Genomic DNA, 23431 nt, shown 5'->3' with positions numbered 1-23431 from the left:
TATTTTAACATATTTAACATATTGAAACATATTTAACCATTTAATTCTCATCTGAATGGTTTATTTTCATAGCTTAATGTAATTTTTCAGTTGTGTTTTTCTATATATGCCTTGGCAAAACATTTCACTGCGTGCAATGCCAACCAAATGAAGATAAAATTAAAAAAAGGCAGGAAGCAGCTAAAAACACTCTCCCTTTGCACAGAGATGGAAAAGTGATGTAATTGGACACAGTAAATATTCGCAGCAAAATGTGTCGTTTCTGGTACCTTAGAAGAAAAACTGCTGTAAGACTTCTGGAGATGCTATTGCAAACCTGGGTATCTCTCAAATGTATTCGTCTCCCACCTACTTGAAGAAGTACACACACAGACAGATGGAAACTGCATGTGCATATAGCACATGACAGTATGTTAAGCAGCATGTATTAGAGGTCTCTGTGAATATGCTGGGCTTCAAATTCTAGTTTGCAAGAATACAGCTTACCACAACACATTGAATCAAAAATTGCTGTGCCAATTAGAGTATCATCTCCAGTACCTTCGATGCTTTATGATAAGGATCAATAAGCACTGATGATCAGAGACAGCTGATCAGAACAAAACAGGTTTTCAAGGTTAAATATCAAGAAGTGATGGCTCCGCAGACTCTAAGGCCACCAAGTGGGGTTTGTCAATTTAAAAGAAAATGGGATCACCTGCTTGCCTGATCAGGGAGACATCTGATAAAAGCAGCTACTCATTCCTAAAGAGAGAATGGCCCAGTAGACATTTAAAAGGAAACCTTAAATTTAGTCAAGGGGCATAACAGATACAAATAGTACCTGAAATCTTACTCCTAAAATTGGGTGTGATTAAGCTATGAGTATGCCTGATGTAAAGGATCAGCACTTTTAAAAGTTTTCTTGTAACTTATGACTTAGAGATTACAAAGTGCAGCTTCCATCTCAAAAGAGTACAAGACAGTTAAGTTAAGATTCTGGAACATTCTGAACATCCATCTTCCCTTTTTTATAGAAAAACATTGGCTAACAAGGTCCAATCTGCAATCACCACGTTTTCCAGAGTCCCTCTTCTTAAAATGAGTCAAACAAGCTACTCCAGCTGCTAAATTGCTAGTCAATCTGCTATTTCTGATAAGGATTTGTATACTCATTCTTTCCAACATACATGAAAAGATATAACAGAAAGTTGAAGTTGCAGATAAAATACAACTAAATCATATTTAGACATAAAGTACACTGTAATTTTAATATAATATAAGCTTTTTCACAGTATTTTTCAAAGCCATCATGACAGAAGATGAAATCCAGGCCTCATGGCATTTTCTTTCGCATTGTTTTTACCTTTAATTCTGAGGATTTGCATATTAATTAATCAACATCCCAAAGTATCCACAACACTGAAATAAATATGGGATATTATACTCTAGAATTCCTTTCATTATAATGAATTCATTATAATGAATTCCTTTCATTATCACATAAAATTACCATAGCTTAATATTTTACAAACCCATTTAAAATAAAATTCCTCAAAATAAAATATCTTCATTCTTGCTTTTTTATTTAATGAAAATATACTTGAATTCAACATAATAGCGCTGCAAGTTTTATTGCCCAGTTGGCTTATTAGCAGAAGCTCAAAACACCATCAATGTGAAAAACAAATCACTCTCTGGATCTGCAATGGATATGATAGTAATGAGCTCTCTAGGACTTTGTCCTTTAAACATTAATTCTTCAAACACGCAAACTAAATAAAAACAAAAAAAAACCCCACAGAAAATAATGAAAACTAAAATATTTATATGAAGAAAATGATCTGCCTAAACACCACCCTCCACAACACACAAATGAACAGCTCATAATTTTCTGAAAAGAGTTTAACCACTACCATGTTTCTTTATAGTGCATATTTATCTGATTAGAGCACTTCTCAAAAAAACCCAACATATCTGAATCACCTCTAGCAACAGTCTTTTTATTTTTGATACATGTGGACACAATATAGAAGACACTGAATAAATTGAAAAGCCGTATGTAGAATAAAATTTTAAGTGCACTACATGAAAACAAGAGAGACAATGTCTTGCACACAGAGCATCACATATACTAAAAATGGCTTTCTTACACATGATATCATGAATTACTGGTTTACTACAAAATCAAAGGACCCAAATATTGAGTGAGCAAATCAAGCATGATGTCAATCTTAAGTGATTTCTGGAGGTTAAGGTGAACATACCGGCTCGACCTCAGATTTTATATGGCGAGAAATGCCGATATTATTTAGCTATGACATTAAAAAAAAAAAAAAAAAAAAAAAAAATATATATATATATATATATATATATAAAAATAAATAAATGCCATCCTTATAGAGAAAAATACTAGTCTTCTACAAGAACCAGGCAGAAAAGTCTCACAAAAAGTTCTTTTGCAAATGTGGGAGACACGTAGGGATACGCACAAACTAGTACACCTAACATTGGATTACTTCTTGCCTCTCCATGAATTTTACAGGTTTTGAATTCAGATAAAACTGTTAATATTTTTTAAAATCTGTCCTTAGTCTGTGTTTTATGCAGTTACTCTTATATCTAGATACTGATACACCGTTTTTCTTTATTTATGGTCCAACATTGTTATTTCATTGACCATCAAACAGGGTATTTGTTGATTTAGAGAGAAACTTTTATCATACCAAACTGCTGTATTTCATCTGACAGTAAGCCAATAAAAACAACTGAATTTCCCAAGTCAGTCATAATACTCTGAGGGATTTCTTTTGTTTAAACAGTTAATCCCTAGGACAACACAAATTAAAAAACAAAGTGGAGATTGTTTTACTGATCATTTTGCCACCCCCCATTATCACATTTCTCTTTGTTTACCCATCATGTTTTCTGGTCAGCAAATGGAGTTTTTACTTTTAAATAAGAGATTTAGCTTTAAACAGGAAGCATTCAGAAATAGTTCTTATATAGGTCAGTAGTAGTTTATAATAAATACATGTGCAAGATGAGCTCATGTTAAGCTTTTAATTCCTGTACAATTACCTTATAATTCTGAAATGAAGGGATTATAAAGATGGGGCACACTTACACAATGTTTTAACACTGTTGCTTCCAAAATAAAATTCTTTAAATATTGTCTTTAAAATGCCCTTCCTAACTACTGCCCTTCACAACTGATTAAACAATATAAAGAAAATGAGGACACGAACAAAGCGGGAGTCCAAAGAATCAGTGTGAGATGTCTCTGCACTGGGCCACAGACTAAAATTCATATTGCAAGAACAGGGATGTTTGCCATGGAGCCACAGCTTGTCTTCCCCACTGCTGCTCCCTTGCTAATATCTGGGATTTCACTTGGCAGGATGGGTTACAAGGGCTCTGTGACAGTTCTGTGCTCCCAAAGGACCATTTTTTCCAAGACATTTGGGAAATTTTTTGACTGCATATATCATAGCCAAATGGCTTTCAATCCTGACTGCTCTTGTTCTGCTAATGACTTTGCTTGTAATTATCCCTAATTATGGCACTGGAACCGTACAAACCATGTAGCTTCTTTCAGTGCAAAAAAAGCCAACACATACTTTCTCCAAAAGCCCGAGAAACTAAAATTATCTTTCAGTTTAAGAGAATCCTGCGATTATCCCAATCAAACTGCACCCACCTACTCTAATCTGACCCCAAGATCATTCCCGCACCATTCTTCAAGTTTTAGTCAAATCAAAACTATGTTGTGACCCTTTACAAAGAAAAGGGTCTGAAACAAACAGGGAAAGACATGACTTCTTAGTTCAGGTGCAGGAGCAAATACACTGGAGGAATGAACCCATGATTTCCTAATAGAACATGGTTTTTAAAAAAAAAAAAAAATCTAATAAATCTGAACAATCTCTTCTCCACCCATCCCCCAAAATGAAGAGAAACATACTGAGTTTGATATTTGAGGTTTGTGTTACAATCCTTAGATCGAGAAGGGAACTTTAGGACAGAAAAAAATGAGATTTCTACTCTGCATATGTTCATAAGCACAGAGGAGTGCAATAGAGCCACTTTTTGTTTGGTAGTCTGCCAGATTTAATGTAAGAACAAAAAGCCATTCCACATCCCAAATTAATGCCCCAGAGACCAGCTTGTACAGCTGGACTGGCTTTAGGTCACTGGAAATTTAATTATCTGCACAAAAGCTAGAAAAACCTCAAAGAAACAACCAAAACCCAAAACACCTGTATGTGGATAAATCAGAGGGAAAAAAAGACATTTCCCTCTTTTACTCTTTTTTTGTAAAACTAGCAGTAAGATCATCTGTCCTGTTCTTCCCTACCTTAATTTAGACTGCAATGACAAGGAGTGTTGTAAGGGAGTTACTAATAAATTTGTTGTAATATTATCTTAAGAAAAATAATATAAATGTCAGAATTAGTTTTCAGACACGTAACTCAGCAAATGAACATTTTTTCTGCAGCTGTTAATGACAATCATTTCAAGTACGTGGTGTAAAGGACTATAGTATCCTTTTAATTTAGGTAGCAAAGTCGTTTTCATTTTACACTGCAATGTAATGACTAAATGTATCTGAAATGTCTATGCTTTTTTTGAAGTGTTGTAACAGTGTGTCAGAAAGCAGAAGAATTTTACTTCTTACAGTGAATTTTTCTTCTTACGGTCTACATGCTGGAGAAGAAAATTGAGTTCAAATATTTTTAATTGCTATACTAATCAAATTACCATATTTTAAAAATTAAACATTGCTTGTAAAGGAACAGTAGGTCTGTCATAAGAAGATCAGCAAGCAAGGAAATGGAGAAAAAAGTTAATTTAAGTTTAATACTTGGAATATGCCTATCCTATACAGGAGTATACAGAGAAATACCAACAATTTCTGAGCCCTTCTACCTGAGGTATCAAAAGCAGACTGGTTTTGCTCCTAGCAGCAGGATTTGTCAGCTCAGGAAGAGTACTGCATTAATGCAGCTCTAAGGCTTGCAAAATTCTGCCTTGTTCACTATCATGGATCACATAGATGCAGCTGACAGTGTATCTTCCTACTGATTGAAATCCATCTAAATTCCACTTAAGCTTAGTGTTTGCTTTTGGATGGGTGGCTTTGAAGGCCTACACTCAGCCAAAAAACACCAGCAGGAAGTCATCTGGGTGAATTTTTAAAGTATTAATTTAGGCTTTGGGAAAGATTGGAGAACTTGTGGTTTATGTTAAAGAAACTTCTCCTGTTAAGACATTAAATATTGTAATTATAGTAAACCCCCAAATTTTTAAAATTACCTGAAAACACTGAACACCTCCAGTGTTTCCCACATTTTCAAGAGCCAAACAATACTTGCTTTGTCAACCTTGGTCAGCACTCTGGACTTCCTGCTGGGAAGCACAGCTGTGCTAAAATGGTAGTGCTTATCAGAGCATGCTGGGAGCTGTTTCTAGAAAACAACTTTGAAATTAAAAAATAATAATAAGGAAATGTAGCTTTGATAGCTTTTCCTTTCCACAGCCTGGAAAAGGACTTCCATAGGAATCTAAAAGTACACAAAACTCTCTGAGTGATTCCCTGTCAATGACACAACGGGCAGTGACAGAAACCCCACACACAGGCATAGAGCTTGCAATACCTTCATAGTGGATGCCTCGGTTTCCAATTTTGTGAGGTGATTTGAGTTATCCTCTAGCTCTTGCCGAAGGTTGGAGTTCTCCATCTTTAATGCCTCAACTTGCTTTAACAATTGATCATATGAAGCTGCAGCCATCCTGGGCTACCCTCAGCCCTTAAAAAAGTAAGAGAAAATATTAAATTTAGGCATTTTAGAAAAAAACCTTCTCTTCCTGAATGTATCTAACCACAAAATCATCTCTCTCTCCCATTTACCACATCTTTCTAATGTCTTTCTAAACATTTAATTTAAATCCATTGCACCAAAGTGTTAATGACTATAACTAGTGCCAGATCAAGACTTTTTTTTCTGTGGGCTTCCATTTGGTGTGCATGATTAAGCAAATGAAAAAAGTTCATTGTCAATTGCATCAGATATTAGGGGAATCTAGAATACATGAAAGAAAATCACTGCATCACACAAAAGCATCTTTACTACTGGCACTTCAGTTTCAACACGGAGAACGGAGAACTGCAGATAATAGACCATATATAGTAATTTTTGGGTAGACAACAAGCATCTTCACACATATCTAAAAGATGCTGGCTGCCCACTTATTTTAGGAAACAAACGGTAGTCACAGATGTTCAATGTTCCTAGGAATAGCACACACTCTGAGGGAAACGCTATACGAAAGGAAACCAGCAAATATTGGGGAATTTTTAATTGAAAAAACTCCACATCATCAAATGTAGTAAATATGTAGATATTTTGTAAAAATATCCTTCAAGGCACAAGATTAAAACAAATTTCTTCCACACAAAGTCGTCATACTGCACCATTTAATTTAAAGATGAAAGGCTACTCTTGATATCAAGGCATCCCACACTGTTTTCAGAAAAACTGTAACACAGTCCCAGAACACCAGCACAACTGCTTAGCCATTATATAGGAGAAAGTAACAACTACTTAAATTTCCATTATGAGCTAAAAACTGTTCCCCACTTTCCAAACCAAAAGCCAGCAGAGTTGTTAATCTAACAACTTAAGTTAACTAAAACATGGCTAATGAATGTTTGAAGCTCTTCAGAATTAGTGCTATCAGGTTCTTATTAATCAGCCATTACAGAGAAAAAAAGGGAGCCTAGCACTTCACATAAGACAAGTTACCCTTCCAATGTCATTGCAGACATTTTTATAAGTATGTGGCCTGTAACTCAGGGAAAAAAAAAAAAATACAAAACCAAAACCATCCCCTCATAGAGCAACATTCTCTTTCATCATTATTGCAGCATATATACTTTGGAAAAGACAAAACAATTAAAAGCTATTATTTAGCATTTACTTTAACCTGCTTGTGTAACCCCTTGTAAATCATGTTTCCGATTCCCAATGAAACTCAACTGAATTACCCAGTCGACCAAAAATAAGGTAAAATTATTCAAAAACATTTTAGTTCCTCAGTACAAATTTTGAAAATTCTGTTTAACCTTTCTAAATTTAAACTGAACAAAATGTAAAGGAGAGAGTACACCACTGAAGCAAGGAACAGTAACAAAAGCTGTAGTGCAGTTGATATGACTGGTTTATTTCCTCTCCAAGCACCTGCCACCATCAAAGAAAAAAGAAGACACCTGCCACTTATGAAATCGTGACTTCCATGAATTAAAAGAATCTGTAGAATTTATTTTTCAAAATTTGATCATGCTTTACTGAAGACCTCCTTTTTGAGAAATAAAGGCAATCTGAAATAACTACTCTACAATGTGAATTCTGGGATTTTGGCACCAGGCTGTTTCACCTAAAAGGTTGAGTCTTGTCAAGGAGAATTGTAGCAAAAACAAAACAAACACACAAACACCAAAAAACCAGTAAGGACAGACTGTTTCTATTTAATTTATGCCTTTATCTATTAAGTAACAATTTCCATTATTATTAAGAAAATTAATAGCTTTAGTTCACATTTCAGAACACACCGCATGCACAAGCCCAAGGAAAGGCAGACAGAAGGGAAGAAGAATGGAAACTTTTTCTCATTATTTGTTACAAATTAGCACTATATTGTAATATTGATAGAATGTTTTTACTGAAGTATATCAGTAAAATATATCACATTTATTCATCTACATGTGATTTACAGAAGCTGCCCTGTGCCACACAGGACATGCACTTTGTTTCTAGATAGAGTGTATTTTTCTCCTATTGCTATAATTCATTACTAGTATGAAAGGACAGGTAATAACAAGTAAGTATCCAGTTTTTCCATTTCCAGTCCATTTTTAGGAATTCTTACTTACAGATTTGAAATTTAGAACAGTCAGCCCCATTAACAAGATGTACACACACAATACATTAAATGGAGAAAAATGGATGAGGGGAGGACTACAACAGAAACACATAAATTGCATAGCTCTGGTATTTTATATGCATAACAAACCTATGCATATTTTTGCTAAATGAGTAAGGATCCTGAAGGAGAGATGAGGTTTGGCTTTCCACCCTTCTTAGTTCCTAAGCTTCCTTTATTCCTGTAACATGAAAGCAGGACATCACTAAGAGACAGTACCCTACCTCAGACTAGGAGTTACTTCCTGATTTATTCAAATGTCAGGCTCTGTGGGTTTTCAGATTTAAAAAAATGTTAGCTAACTACCACAGCCCAGGCACCCTGAAACAATTTTTCCCCCCTGCTAAATAAACGCCCAAAGGAAGGGACACTGTAACCACAGTTGCAACAGAGATGAACAGAAAAACTGTACATAGGTAAGGAGCAGTTTAAAGACATCAAGAGGACATGGCAGTTCTGAGAGCCAAATTATTGGGCTGGAAGCAGGCTGTCAGAAAAGTTCCCCCAAAACCAGACTGTGACAGGCATTTTAAAATGTTTTGCGATTGACTTTGGCACAAGAAGTAACATCAAAACTTGCTCCCATAAATTCACAAGGTTGCACAAGGTCAGAGGGCTCCACATCATACACAATGAATTTGATGAACTGAGAAATAAAGCAGTAGAAACAGGGTGGAATTGCAGAGCATAGCAACACAGGGTCACTCACAAAGGAATCTCAACCTAGAGCAGTGAAGCCTCTCAGCAGCCAGCCTGCAGGGCACTATGTGCTGCCAATGAGACTGGCACAAGGAGAGCAAACACGATTCCCAGATTTAGAGCAAATAATTTTACAAAGAGGTGGGTAAGAAAAGTGAATTTAAGTGGATGCAGAGAAAGATCTGAAGTGATCAGGGGATGACAGATTATCTTAGAAGAGATTAGCTAAGCAAACCTTGGCTGCCTCAGCACAGCAAAGGCTGGAATGACACAGCCATACTTTGTTATTAGGGAGCAGAAAACACTGAAGAGGGAGAACAACATTTATGTTAAAACACAATACCGACATAGAACAAATGGGTGTAAATTGGTCATTTATCAACCTAGGCTGGCAACATTAATTAGAACTTGTAGTTCAGTGGGATCCCTGCCAAGCATACTACACAAGGAGCCAGACTTCATGGCTTGAGAAATCCAATCCTAAACTTCCACAAAGACAAATGCTGTACTTATTTTTGATATCTCCAAGATATTTGCTTCTTCTTCTGAAATAATACAATGCCAAAGTATTTCACACAAGACACTGTTATTTAATTTTAAAACTGGTGAAACTGACAAAGGTAATGTATGACCACAAAGCAGCTTAGGCTTTCTGATGCTGAGCACTGTGTGATCTCTCAGGCACGTGATTTGTAGAGTGAAATCACAGGGCTCCATTACACATAAGCTGGTCCATGTATGAGATAAACCCCTCAAAATTAAAATCTGCCTCTCTTCTGAAAATACATTTTTACCAGCTGCCTCAAACTTGACACATGAGATCAGAATTCAGGTCCCAAAATGATCCTAGGATTTATGCTCTGAGTAAAAAATAACTATAAATTAAAAATAATTTATAAATTATATATTATAGGTTTTCTAAACACGGAACCTCCAGCATAAATAGAAACTGACTGTACCATTTCATCCCCTTTTTGAAGTTTCTCAGTGATTAAATTACTAGCCATGAGGAAAGAGTTAAACTCTGGACCCTCTTGGTCAGACAGGCTTCCCAGCCACATCACTCTTCATTTGGAGCAGAATTAACCTGCCCATGGAAAAACAAGGACTACCTTAGACATGGCCCACTAGTCTGAAACTCCACCACTGCACATGCAAACATGCTCAACACCACTAGTGTTGAATCAGCTGGTTCAAGAATAAACCATCTCTTCTTTCCCCCTGTAGGAAACCATTATAATGAGGGAGAATGGAGGAGAAGGGAAGAACTCTCACCTCCAGAATCCATTCCACATTTCAGCCAGCCCAAGGGAAAATGCATCACAAATGCAACACAAAACCCTGCTTTGTGAAATTCAGTACTATGCTTCAAATCAAGCTCCCTTTCACACTCTTAACTGCATTGTTTCTTCACAAAGTAGTCATCAAAGGCAAGAATAGATCCTGAGTTCTCTAGATTTACTCTGAGAAATAACTCTATCAGAATGCAGAAAGTTTAAAATTCAATAGCCTCACGTCAGAAACACCCAAAAAAATCTAGCTGTGCTACTTCCCTGACCCATATTTCTCATAATTAAGAAACTTCTTCTCCATCTCCTATCAGAGTAAGAGGAAATTGTGACAAGAAATTTCACGCTTTACTGAATCAGCATTTCACATGAATATACATATCAAAAAGGAATTTCAAGCTGGATAGAACTCTTTTACACATTAAAATCAAAATTAATGAGAAGCCTAAATTTATGCAAACATACTGTTAAGATTTAGATATGCATTTTCCTGTATTAAGAAAACTGCACGAGTAGCCACTGCCCAGACAGGAATTTACATGTAATCATTTTGATCTCAAATCCCAAGTGATAGGAAAAATGTAATGCTCCCTGAAAACTTAGAATTTCTAACTTGATCAGAGCCACCTTCTTTGAATTCAGCAAGCGTATATACTCAATAGGCCCTGAAGAGGTTCCACTTAAGAACCCCAACAATTTGTCATATATTAAATCTCCTTATGAAAATATTTCAGAGTCCTATTATTGCTTTTATGCATAAAATCTATCAACATTACCATCACACTACTACCACCAGCAAGCAAATTTACTCCTAAACTCTGTAAGTCAGATTTTTCACAATGTTGCTTATCTTAATGTAACAAATTCAACTTTACACATAGATACAATGCATCTACATGCTTATATCTTTGATCTTTTTGATCTTTGTACCCAAATTCTGAATTTTTTTTGTATCTACATTTAAATATTTTTCTAGTCCAAACTTCATGACTATCGAAAATATAATTTAGTAAGGCTGGAAAGGACCATCAGCTCAGATTTCTTTCTGCATCCACAAATTCTATGCAACTCTTCAATCCAGAGCCCGGGATCTCATGCTTGTTTTTCTTAACCATTCTGTCAATTTTTGTCATTAATTTATAGGAATGTGTCTAATGGGGAATTGTTTCTCCAAGGGCACACTACACTGAATTCAGGGAGGAAAGGCTGACACTGCCATGACATTTTTCCAATTAGTTATTCTAAACCCCCTTTAAAAACAGATTATTTTAAAGCACTAGGCCTAGGGGTTCTGAGAAGCAGTGGCTGTGCTAGTGGCAGGGAGGGCTGTGCTGGTGCCTTCCCAGCTGTCCGCTCCACCCATCTCCTCATGGTTCCCACCCAGGGAAGAGCTCAGCTGCTCAAGTGGCAGCTGCTAAACCACTGCAGATTACTGCTCGACTGCCAAGGTAATCTGAAATAGGTGTCAGTTTAAGCTTACTGTGCTCGGTCATTAGCCATGATGCTTCAGCAGCTGTTGCAGAGCTATTTCCAAAAGAGGGGCAAGGCTGACAGACAGGGGCAAAAAATCCAGCACAGCTGTTCCCAGCTAAGTTCCTCAAGTGGACCATTTTCATGCAGCTTCCTTATCTATACAGTCATAAGAAAGAAGTGTGGGGGGCTTTTGCTGTTCTTATTTTGAACATATCAAGCCACGCCAATTTGCATTAGTTCAATTTCTCTGTTGACTGAATACTGTATTGAATTTTCAATTATTTTTTTTAAAGCTTGCCTTCAGGTTTTTGGCTCTGGCAAAATATCAGCACTCCAAGTGCTGTGTTCAAGAACTTATCAAAAATGAGTATGACTGTGTCAGGGATTGTCTAATCCATTTCAGTATGGGCAAGGTTTCAAGGTTTGCCAATCTAAAAATGTTTATCTTTCACTGGCATTGTCTAATTCTCTCCTTCCCTACTCACTGAAAAATACTCCATTGGACTCAAATCATAAAAGCCCATTATCCTGACTCCCTCCAAATGGCAGAAAAAATATTTCTGCCTTCTCCAGCATCACACTGAGAAACTATGTTATTTCCATCTGGTGCTAAGTCCGTCCTTCACTAAAATGGCCTTTTGTTGCCAGCATATTTGATCCTCCTATCCCCATCTGAATTTAAGAACAATCCCCCAAATTTGAATCAGGAGCAGCTGAAAGGGAAGCCATTTTGTTAGGGTTCTCTTCAACTGGGCAATGCGGGCACACAAATATAATGAGCTGTCTGTCAGTGGCTTTGAATGTGGTCAGAGACAACTAAGAAAATACTCAGCCCAGAATGAGAACCACCCATGAGTGGAGCAGCAGATGTTCTGTTCATGTTCTCATTCACTCTGCTTTAGCACACTTAGGTGATTAGAGATGGAAGAAGGAGTATAAAAAGCAATCATCATAGAAAACTGCTCTTCATCCAGTTTCTTTCAGCAACAAGGGCTTTGATAACAGAAAATTAATTGCAAGTTATATAACACTACTCTTTTTAATACATTTGAAAAGGATGACATTGAAAAAAATTGATAACAAATTACAATCTGAAGATTATGCATACTGTGGATTCCTGGGGTTTTCAACCATGGCAAAGGGTTTTCAACCAAAAGGCAAAGGTCAGATGAAGAGCCATTACTGTTATTAGTTTTCCTAACACAACTTGTGAAAGCATTAGTCCCTTTAAAAGAGGACCACACAATTTTCTCTATACTTCAGTTGCATGAAGAAGATTTTCTTTTTAGTTTTTTTATGCACTTCTGCATGAAGTGCATGATATTTTTGTGGACAGCAGACTAAAATAAATGTTAATATACCCAACCTTCCTAAATCCTTTTGAGTGGTAACTGGGTAAAGACTGTGTTTTTGTGTTTAACTCTTCCAGAAATTAATTCATAACTTGGCAAGAGCTTTCAATCCATCATTATATCTTGGGATGCTTCAGTAAATTCAATACTTGGCCTGTACTCACCAGCCATGAACAGAAGCATCATCTGTTCATTTTTACCAAAAGTGATAAGTGATCCATGTTCTCAGCATTCCATAAAAGACCATGAGGAGAAGAAATGAGAACACCATGGTCTGAACTCTTGTGTGCCTCATTACACGTCAAGTATGATAAAGGTCAAGTGTGTGTTTGTGTGAAAAACAAAAGTAATTTATTGCTTGGAATGCCACTAAAGAATGCTAACAATGAAAAAAACATCCTTATTAATACAAAAAGGAAAATCAAGAAGTCATGTGTTTCAGGCTATGAACTGTCAAGTTCAACTTCTTTACACTGTCAAGAAAATTGCCACTTCTTCCTTTATAATTCGGGGTTGGGAAGTTCCTTAGCTGGTTAGTCATGCTGTATTCAGAATACGACTGTGAAAATTCGAACCATGATTTGCATTTAAATACTATATTGAACACAAACAACTCCAGACATCATTTGAATCATAACTTACATTGGATCAGGAATGATTCATAAGCCTGAACACTCATCCTTCAAGATGATCATCTTTGTAATTCATGACTAATTGAGTATGTCCTCACCGCACATGACTTGCTCTTGTTTACTTTCATATTTCTCGTAATCTTTAAGGATTCAATTCTAGAAAGTTTAAACCATTAAAAAGTCTGAGACAGGTATTTCTTTTCCTATTTTACCAGAAAACAAACTCAAAACAACTAACATGAAATAAATCAGTTATAATTAAAACCACTGTACATACTATAAAAATTCTATTCTATGTTATAAAAATAATTTATAATAAATATTTCTCCATCTGGGGCACGCTATCAGGGTCATCTTCAAGGCTCCCTTCAGGACTTTTAAAGACAAGAAGACAATTTGTTTTGCAAAAAATGTATCAGTACTTGATCACACGGGTGCTGTGTGAATTTTGGAAAACGATGAGTGGAAACTAGATCTTTGCTGACAATAACTTACCATCCCAGCACACCATTAGTAGTATGGCCTATTTTAAACAGGATTTTGCCACACTGATAATAAAAGAATTTACCAAATGTCATCAACATAGTGTTTTACCCACTAAATCAAGATGCATACTGGAATCCAACATAAGAATTTAGAGATCAAGGGAACCAATTGTAGCCATGTGCATTTCTACCTTGTGCTGGCTGTATCATTCCATGCTGATATAACAATGGCAAAGTGTGACAAAACGTAGCAGAACATTTATCATAACCAAGTATTTTGTACTTCACGGATGACGTTTAGTAAAGTTTGCGCCCATAAGTAAATTAAAGTATTATATTGAAAAATCATTTTTAGTCAAGTTATCATTTTAAGAATGTGACTTACAGAACTACTACAGTGGTTACATAGAATGATACTATTTAAGAGTAAAAAAAGTACAGGAAGAAGCATCACCATAACAATCACCATAATCACTACTGTGCTTACGTCACTCTCTTTCCTTTTAAGAAAAAAGTGGTGAAAACACCTCTGCATCTTCTTTTCTTTTAACATTTAAGCAATTGTAAAGAATGCCAAAGCAGAAACATCTACTGTCACCTATTTACCTCTTGAAACCAGTTATTCCAAACAGTAAGTTCTCAAGTGATGTTTTAAGATGTAATATTATCCAAAGCCTCTGTAACTGATAAAACAGGAGATTCATGATTCTAAAAATAACAGTGTATGTATAGAAAATGTTTTGAGGGGATGTAAAAAGCAGGTATTTAAACTGATGCTTTTTGTTATCAAACCTTTTTTGCCCATCACTGTATTTAACAGAACTGAGGAGATGAGCTTTTTATAGTTACTTCAAGTCTCCTTAAAAATACAGAAGAGTCTGGTTCCAGAAAGTGTCTTTCAGTATACGTGCTTATGTATATTTTCAAAGAACTATAATCTTGACAAAATATTCATAAATCTATTACCTGTATTAGATAACAGAAAAAATTACCCAAATGATAAAAAGACACTAAGGAAAAAAATTAAGAAGCATTTTCAACAGAAAAAACAGCAAAGGGTGGAAGAAGTACTTAAAAACGGAAATCTATATCGTGCTATTCACGTATGCACTGAAATTTACTGAAAATACTTCTCTGCACACTAAGAAGCTGTGTGTTTCTTGGTACGCTTTTAAAAGGCATTCTTCAGGGTATGCCTCTCCAAATCAAGTCAAAATCGGGCCCTACTGGTCCTCTGAAGAAAATCCAATCAAACGAAAAATGTCCCTAACAGCCCACAGACAAGGTCCTCCATGTGAGTCGATAGAAAGAATACCGTATCTTGACAAGAAACCCGAATAGGATGAAATGATATATGTGTCCTCCAAAAATCGCCACACATTTTTGCAAAAGCAAGGAGCGCTCTGCTAGCAATGACCTAATTACTAGCATAAAAGCTGCGTATCTGACAAAGGGGAAGAAAGGACCCACTGCTTCATAAATAATTTATTAAGATTTCCCACAGTATTCAGGTTAAGTCGCGGACCCAAGCACCTCTTTGTGATGTTAAATCAATCTGTGAGAAGTCAGCGGATCCCAGGGCGCGCTGAGGGCGCAGCGCTGCCCCCCGAGCGCTCCCGCCGGCCGCCCACCCGCGCGTCCCCCGCGCTGCGGCAGCGGAGGCGCCGCCGCCGCCCGTCCCTAACAAAGCCGGGCCGGTGCCACCCGCAGGCAGCGCCTCGCCGCCCCGCGAGGAGCACCTCCACGGCTCTGCCCGCACCGAGACCCCTGCCCGCCGCCGCTCCCCCTCCTCCTCCCGGCCCCGGAGCCCGCGCAGGGGTTGCGCAGGGCTTTGTGCCTCCGGCCGGCGCGGCGCACTGCGCTCGGTCCCGCCCGCGGCGGCGCCTCGCCGCGCCCGCCCGTCCCCGCGGCTCCGGGGCTCCCCTCCCCACCGCGCGAAAGCCCTTTCGCGCACCCCCGGTTTTTTTGTTTTTCTCTTTGGTTTTCGTGGGGAGGGGGGCTGCTTTTTTTTTTTTTTTAACCCGCGAAACAGCTTCCTCCCCCCTACCCCCGCCCGCCCCGGCGCGGTGAGCCTCGCCCGCGCGGGAAGCCGCCGCCGCCGCCGCACTCACCCCATGGCCGCGGCCGCCGCGCCTCCATCCCCGCGCCAGCGCCCGCGCCCGGCCCCGCCCGCGCCACCGGCTGTGCCAGCGCCGCGCGCACAGCGCGGCCCCGCGGGTCACGTGCGGCGCAGCCAATGGGGCGCGCGGCCGCCCTCGCCCCGCCCCGCCCCGGGCGGAGCTTCGCGCGCGGCCTCGGGCGCGCCCCCGGCGCTTCCCGAGCGCCCGGAACCGAACCCGCGCCGCGCGAACCCGCCCGGGCGGCACCGCTGCCTCTCAACCCGCCCGCCGAAACACAACATTTAACAACTCTCATGTAGAAATGAAAAGAGGTTCTGCGTGTAGTACCATTAAAGCAGGCGCAGCTCACCCAGAAATAAATTGAGACATTGCTTATTAAAAAGGCAGCAGGAAGCGTGTCCTTCAAGGGCATCTCAGATTTCTCTGCGGTTCAGTAAAACATTGTTTCCATGTGCTTTTCAGATATGAAGTTGTAACTGCTACTTGGTAGCTTAATAACAAATCAAAGATATTTAACATTTAAGTGATGTTAAATCAGAACAATAAGTACCAGTTAAAAAAAATCTAAAAGACAAATGAATTTATGAAAGAAATCAATTTATGAAACTATTTTATAATCTCCTTTCAGAAATTATCTCTCTCCAAGGGTAAGGATGTAACAATGTGGTCATAAGGATGACTTAAAACCTCACAGAAGCACACTACTGAAATCCAAGAGACAGCAGAAATTAAGCCATATTTCAGCTGTGTTTTTCATTTTAAAAAACAAATATCTATATAGCAAGTACTATAGGAATCTTTAAAAAAAACTTTTATATCAAAGTCAGCTTTGCTGAAACAGCACAGTATTAAACCTTTAAAATCCCCTAGAATGATTCAAGAATAGATCTATGAGCAGTGCAACCCATTTCAACAAAATAGGGCATGATAGAAGACATCTGAAAAGGTGCAGTGGTTCCCCATCCAGATCAAACAATGCCCCTCCCTGTGGTCTGTTACATAAATTATGGCATTATATGCTTATACAAGGGGATATAAGGATAGGTAAGTCATTAAAACCATATGTCCTGATATGCCTTCTTATAATCCTTCATTTGGCTTATAATAATCTTTTTGATTTGCATGAGACAAGCAAACATGTAGGACCTCGTGGCTGGGATGAGATTAAACTAAAGGCACTGCAGGCCTGTGCACGCATGTGAGCAATTGCACCACATACTACTTAAATGCTACTAATTTCATTTCAGCTGTTTCCTCCTACCTCCTTTTTCCAATCAGAGAAGGCAACAATCCACACTCAGAAAAGATGTCCTTTACCAGATAACCTCAAACCCTTTCACGATTAAGACGTGTGACACGTCATCTGCTATATACAGGATACTTTTGCACAAAATTCTCTATAACTTCACCACTCAGGCTAACTGCAGAGGTACTGCCACTCCAGCTGTTATGGTAAAATACTTTAAGCCAAAGTTGAGTGGGCCATTAGTTAAGAGTGTTCCAGGCTTTATGATTTTTTGCTATAAAGCTTCTATTAATTACAGTAATCATTGGTATCCTATGGTTTATGGTGGTTTATGATCCACTTGATTCCACTTCACAGCAACAAAATTAATCCTATCCTACTGTAACAAATTGTCACAGTACTCCTAACAGTTTGAATTTTAGAACCTAGCTAGTCATTTGACCTAAAGCCTTCTTACTTGATATCTTAGTGATATACACCACTGTTCCACCCCCCAGAAAAGAAACCAAAATGCTCTCAATTGTTATTGTAAAGCTCTCTCCATCCTAAAATTCTTTATGTTAGTATAAGCATACATTCAAATAAATACAGACACCACTCAACACCTTCGTTATCAGTTAGCAAATTGTTGCAATAGGAGTTGTAGCTTAATAACAAATCAGGATACTCCAGTAATAGTTTTAAACCTGAAGAGTGGCAAGTGTTCAGAAGTGGCAAGTGCCACACAGCCTGGAATGACGATGTGTGCAAAGATTACACCAGAGAACCAAAGAAACTGAAATACTAGGTACTTTAAAACTAAATTCCATACTTAAAAGTGAAAAACTATGCTTTGAGAAGTAATTTCCTAGAACCCAAATCAGGTGTACTAAAGATGGAAGGCTACATAATGTATTTATTTATGCACACCATAGTGCATTTTCTGCAGCTCTGAAAAACTAACTGTAGTTCCCACTATATAAAAAGATGTTTGCTACTCCTGGTACTCGTTAATACTTTTTGAGTCTGTGAGTCACAACCTGAGCAAATTCACTATTCTGTAGCCTGAAGTCCTACATTTATTTGCAGAACAAGCAGAAACACAAATTCTTTAATGCTTTCTGCCAAGATGACAGCTGAGTGGGAGGGAAAAAGCCTTCCCTTCCTCCCTCATTGTAATGCCCATTCTGTTATGATTTCATAAACATGGCAGCTTATGGTCTGTGTCTGTGTCACATGTACTTGTCTCTGCAGCAATATCCAGTACAAAGTCAAATTCAGTTTAATAAACAGCATGCTTTGACCCTTCCCATATTGCATCTTTCAGTGGTGTCAAACCACTGCTATACAGGTGAATATATTCTCTCAAAAAGTGCTTTCTATGTGCAGTGCTGGATTTTCTTAATAAAACTGATACCAACAAAACACTGTTTGAGAAAAAAAAAAGGTCAGGCTCTCAGGAAAAAAGAAAGGAATTTTACAGGAAGAAGTCTTTAGACTAAGTTTATTTTTGGCTAGTTATTTTCTGTCTGGCAGATGGAACAAGATGACTTTTTCATTCCTTGAAAGAAACCATTAACAAGACAGACTTAGCAACACCTGCAAGATATTACATAAACCCACCCTTTTAAATCTATCAGTAGACTCAAATCTCTGCATGAATCCATGTAAGCTATCAAATTCAAAGGACAAAAATTTTTAGTATCTAAAGATACCTGTTCAGTTTCAAATTACTTCTATGATTTTGGACAAGATCCCTGCAGCCTACTCAGCCCAGCATTCTCAAACAGTAAGATGGGAATTTGGGCTCAGAAATGGAATCAGCAGTATTTTTTATGCAATTTTGGACACAACCTCTATGGTGTTTCCCATTGCATATATAAAAATACATTTTGCAACCAAATGAAATTGTCATTAACTCTTACAACCCCTACTAAATAATGCTAATTAGAATCTCTGAGTAGGTTAAGGTCTAAATTTTTAAAAATGTAAAGTACATTCCCCAAAGTATCTATTTGCCACATAAAATCACAACTACTAAAAGAGAAATTGCATGAGGTTTTCTGGTTTTAGATAGCTGGCTCATAAATCATAATTCTCTCAACCTTTGCAGCCTCACCCTCTGCAGCAATACTCTTCACTGTAGAAGCCTTTCACTACTTAATATATTTAAAGTGATTGATATTTCATTATTAGTCATTGAACATGCACAGAACTACCTACCTCAGAAACCCTGGGCAGGGAGTGGTTGGGTAATGAACTAAATTCTCCCTCTCGTGCCAAGAACTATTCTGGCATTGCCTGCAAACGTAAAACAATAGTGCTGCTGAGATCTTGCCTTCAGAATTTTCTAGTGCAAGATTTAGGCATTGACTTGTATTACACTGCACTTTTTAGAAAGACTGTACTTCATAGATTTCATTAACAAAATAAACTGAAGACATTTCACATCTGTTTTACGCAGACCAAAGTTTTTGTCTCAACACAGGACTTGATGACAAATTTAACAGCTGCTGTAACCAAAGGTTGTCTTGTGTCTTTCAAGTTTACATGGGGAAGAAAAAAATCAATTAAGCCGAACATTCTCTTTATTTCTTATTTTCTTTATTACTTTAGTGAAGGTACATTCATGTCTCTCACTACCACACAAAGACCAGGTTTCCTCTGAGGCCCGTCCTTACCACGGGACCAGGAACAGTGAAAGTTTGTATATATTCACTTGGGAAAACTCATAACTTGCTCCCATTGGCATTAGTATCACTGTTTTGGCCATTAAGAGCTGTAACCCTGCTTTCTCCATCAAAATTCTCTCATATATATTGCATATTATTTTCCCAACTACAGGAACTTCCAACTATGAGCGCTAGAAAGGTCATCAGAAGTTTTCCTGAGGATCAAGAACCTAAAGGACTGCCTTTCTCATGCATATGAATAAAGAATGAAGAAAATAACTCTGTCATTGTTCCCAATGCATCATCCAGAACATATGCAGTAGTCCTGCAAAACCAGGAATTTTCTGTACTGAGAACAGATTTTTTACTATACTAATGTACTAAATTACACGTTGGTGGTTTTTTTTTTCCCCAGGAAGCTGTGCTACCAGTTCCTGAACTTCAGAAGATTTTTCCACAAGCAATGACAAGGTCTATCTTTCCTTGTCTGTGGGGTCAATTAATTACACCACAGATGTGCACCATAAGGTAAATGAGAAAAGCAGAAAATGCATGCTCTTTAGCTATTTCATAACTAAGTCAGAGGTACAGAAATACATTGCTTGCTCTTTAAATCCTTTACTATTTAATGCTCTCTACTGTTTGCCAATTCCTCACTTTTGTCCAGAAGTAGTCTGCTCTCTGGGGCATCTGCCACTCATGTTTTCTTCCTTCTCACTAAGTTTTTCCATCTGCATGAAACTTTCTTGCTCTAAATTAGAAAAAAAAAAAAAAAAAAAAAAAAAAGGAGAAATACTGCTTCCTTTCTCACATCTGTTAGCTCTAGTGTGGAGCCATAGCCCAGGCTGCAATATTAGTCACATTTTCTAAAAACAGTAAAGCAATAATGAAGAGTTTGTTTAGAAAACCATTAATCCACTGTATTTCACCACCTACTCTTCTATCTCAGCTATATAATAAACATCACCTGACAAAACTTTGTGTCACATTACCTATGATTTCCTCCTCCACCAATTAAGAACATCACACTGTCCTGGCATTATATCACTTCATTTCCTCTGCTGTAGTTCTTTCAGGCTTGTTAGGTAGTTTACTGTATCTGCATATTGTAATTTTCACTACTTGCTTCATGGATGGTGCTTATGCAATCCACTAAGTGGCTCAACCTTTGAAGAAATTTGGAAGATGATTTTAGAGATGTGAGCTAGGAATCTTTGTCTGTAATCTGCAGAAAAGTGAGTTCACAGTGACCAGATAAAGAGCTGACTTTCAAGTGTAGCTTAGCCCACTGACCAGGCTGTGTTGGTATGTGCCAACACACACATTATAACTTCTTATCTGGCCAATCTGAAAATTTGTAATTGCACCTTTTAGCCCATCTGTAATTCTGTTTCAGTAGTCTGTTAATAGTACTGAAGGCCGAACATCTTAATATAAAAGCCCCTGGTCGGCATACCTCAGGGATACTCTGGTGATTATTTTTCAGATGGAAGATTATTCCCAGAGGTCGTTTTTCAGTAATACATACTTTTTATCTTTTCTCCACTGGGGCCATAGACTAGAAAAATATGTTTAAAGAAAGATAAAAACCAGTATATTTTCTCATGTTTCTTGGGAAGCTTCAGACTCTGGATCTGTCTGATGGCAGATCTGCTCTGAGTGCACACTTGGAACACTTACTTGCAGTGGCCTGGATTGCAAGATAAACCCCTATTTTGCTGCTTCTTCATACTCAGCATTAACCATAAGAAGTCGCAGTACTCACATGACACATGGATGGCTGCATGGGCAAATGGATGGTTAGATTCAGTTTCTTGTTACACTGCAGTTGACAGAGGTCCCTGCTAAAAGATGGATGCTACATGGTTATGTAAGCTTTATAGTGACCAGGAGCATCCCAGAATTCTACACTACTCTGACAAATGGAAGCTCTATCAGTAGAATATTCACTTTTTTCTTCACAATCTTTTTTTCAGTCCTCCCTTTGTTTGGTTTGAACCAGATGTTCTTAATGCAAGAGCTGATTTCTTGTAAGCATTCTGACATTTTAGTGGTAATAAATCAGTTAGCTGAAGGTCATCTATTTAGTTAAAGGTCATCAACACATTTTTTGCTAATGGTATTGAAAAGGAGGAAAAGTAAATTTTTGTGGAATCCTGTAAGCAATGACCTTTTCCAAAAAATGTACGTTAACCATGACCATTCTCCAAGTCTGCTAAGATTTAAAAAGTTCCAGCTAGACACAAGTATTTTAAAACCCACTGCATTAAGAAAGGCTGTGACAAGATCTAGAAACACAAAGATCTTGCTAAGTCATGGCTGTGAGTTCTTTCACCATAATTATAATCTTTTGAACACTTAAAATTAAGGCTCAAGCCTTAGAGGCTCTTAGCTACAACAGGACAACTGTATCAAATCAATCTAGAAAAACTATCATTTACAAAATAAAGTGCTGGCAAGGAATCTGAGGACACATACATCATACTCAGATATATAAAAAAATTCCACATTTCAGTACATAAAAGTAATTACTAGGGAGTTTGAAGAAAGACCACAAATAAAAATGGCTTGTCAAGGAAGATTTATGCTATATGGTTTAAGGAGTACAACTTAGCTGGTTTAGAAAAAGGTAGGCTGTTTTTTATCACTGTTTACTGAAAATATTTTCAAGTGTCACAAGTTTAAAAAGATCCATCAGCACAGATCAGACAAACTGGAAATTAATTTCTCAACATTACTGCAGTTAATCAAATCACAGAAGTTCAGTAGGAATTAAGGCCACAAGTTGAGACAAGGTATTTCAAAAACTACCAATTTTTACTGCTCTACAGCTTCTAATGTAAGGATCACACTGAACAGTGCTGGAACCCACTGCAGGTCCAAAATACATGAAAGTTCATGATTCAGTTAATACAGAATTTAATTCCTTGCAGTGTGCATATACTCATAAGGTCTTGGAACAATTATAATCAAGTCTCACACCATCGAGATCGAGCTGATTGCTTGGTAAGGTTAACAAAGAAAATCCCCCAGCTCGTTTCTTGGGACCAATACGGAACTTCTCCATTAATTGATTTCAGTAAATGCAGAGATCAGCTGCTGTGGGAGGCAGCACTCCTGCAGAAAGAAGAAAATTAACTCTATCTCAGCTGAAAACCAGGACAAGAATGGACTTGCGCTCTCAGGTAGCACAACCCTCCAAGACACCTGGCCAACATGCAGTTTTTCTGCGCACTGCCGTATCAATCACTGCAAATAATGATTCATGTCATATTTTTGGGTTAGCTCTTGTTTTGGAAGCATTTTTACTCACTTCAGCTTATTTATTCATCATAAAAATGTGTCATTGGAGGATTTGGGTCTCACTCCCTTAGGGAACCGCTGTTACACAATCCTCTAGGAAATGGTGGCATACTAATTTTTTTCTCTCCTCATTTGGCACACTGTTTAGTCAGTTTATTGAAAGTTAAAAATACACAACCTCAATTCAAAATATGTGTTGCTGGTGTGGGTGCTAGGAGT

The 23431-nt window shown here is 37.8% G+C and overlaps 1 protein-coding gene across 5 annotated transcripts in view; it reads right to left on the bottom strand.

Annotated features, from left to right (window-relative positions):
* APC (APC regulator of WNT signaling pathway) overlaps positions 1-23431 on the bottom strand; it is an 88442-nt gene that overhangs the window by 50490 nt on the left and 14521 nt on the right. For 2 of the 5 annotated variants that reach the window (XM_063181357.1, XM_063181361.1), the window contains exon 2: positions 5637-5789. The exons of 1 other annotated variant lie outside the window; for it this stretch is intronic. In XM_063181357.1, coding sequence (XP_063037427.1) covers positions 5637-5771 — 135 coding nt within the window. In that variant the 5' untranslated portion in view covers positions 5772-5789. Of the gene's footprint in view, positions 1-5636; positions 5790-16003; positions 16063-19460; positions 19539-23431 lie in introns of those variants that run through there. 2 more of the 5 variants (XM_063181358.1, XM_063181359.1) reach the window with 2 other exon arrangements.

The sequence above is a fragment of the Melospiza melodia genome, chromosome Z, assembly GCF_035770615.1.
Source record: "Melospiza melodia melodia isolate bMelMel2 chromosome Z, bMelMel2.pri, whole genome shotgun sequence".
NCBI lineage: Eukaryota > Metazoa > Chordata > Aves > Passeriformes > Passerellidae > Melospiza > Melospiza melodia.
This window is presented reverse-complemented; position numbering and strand designations above follow the sequence as displayed.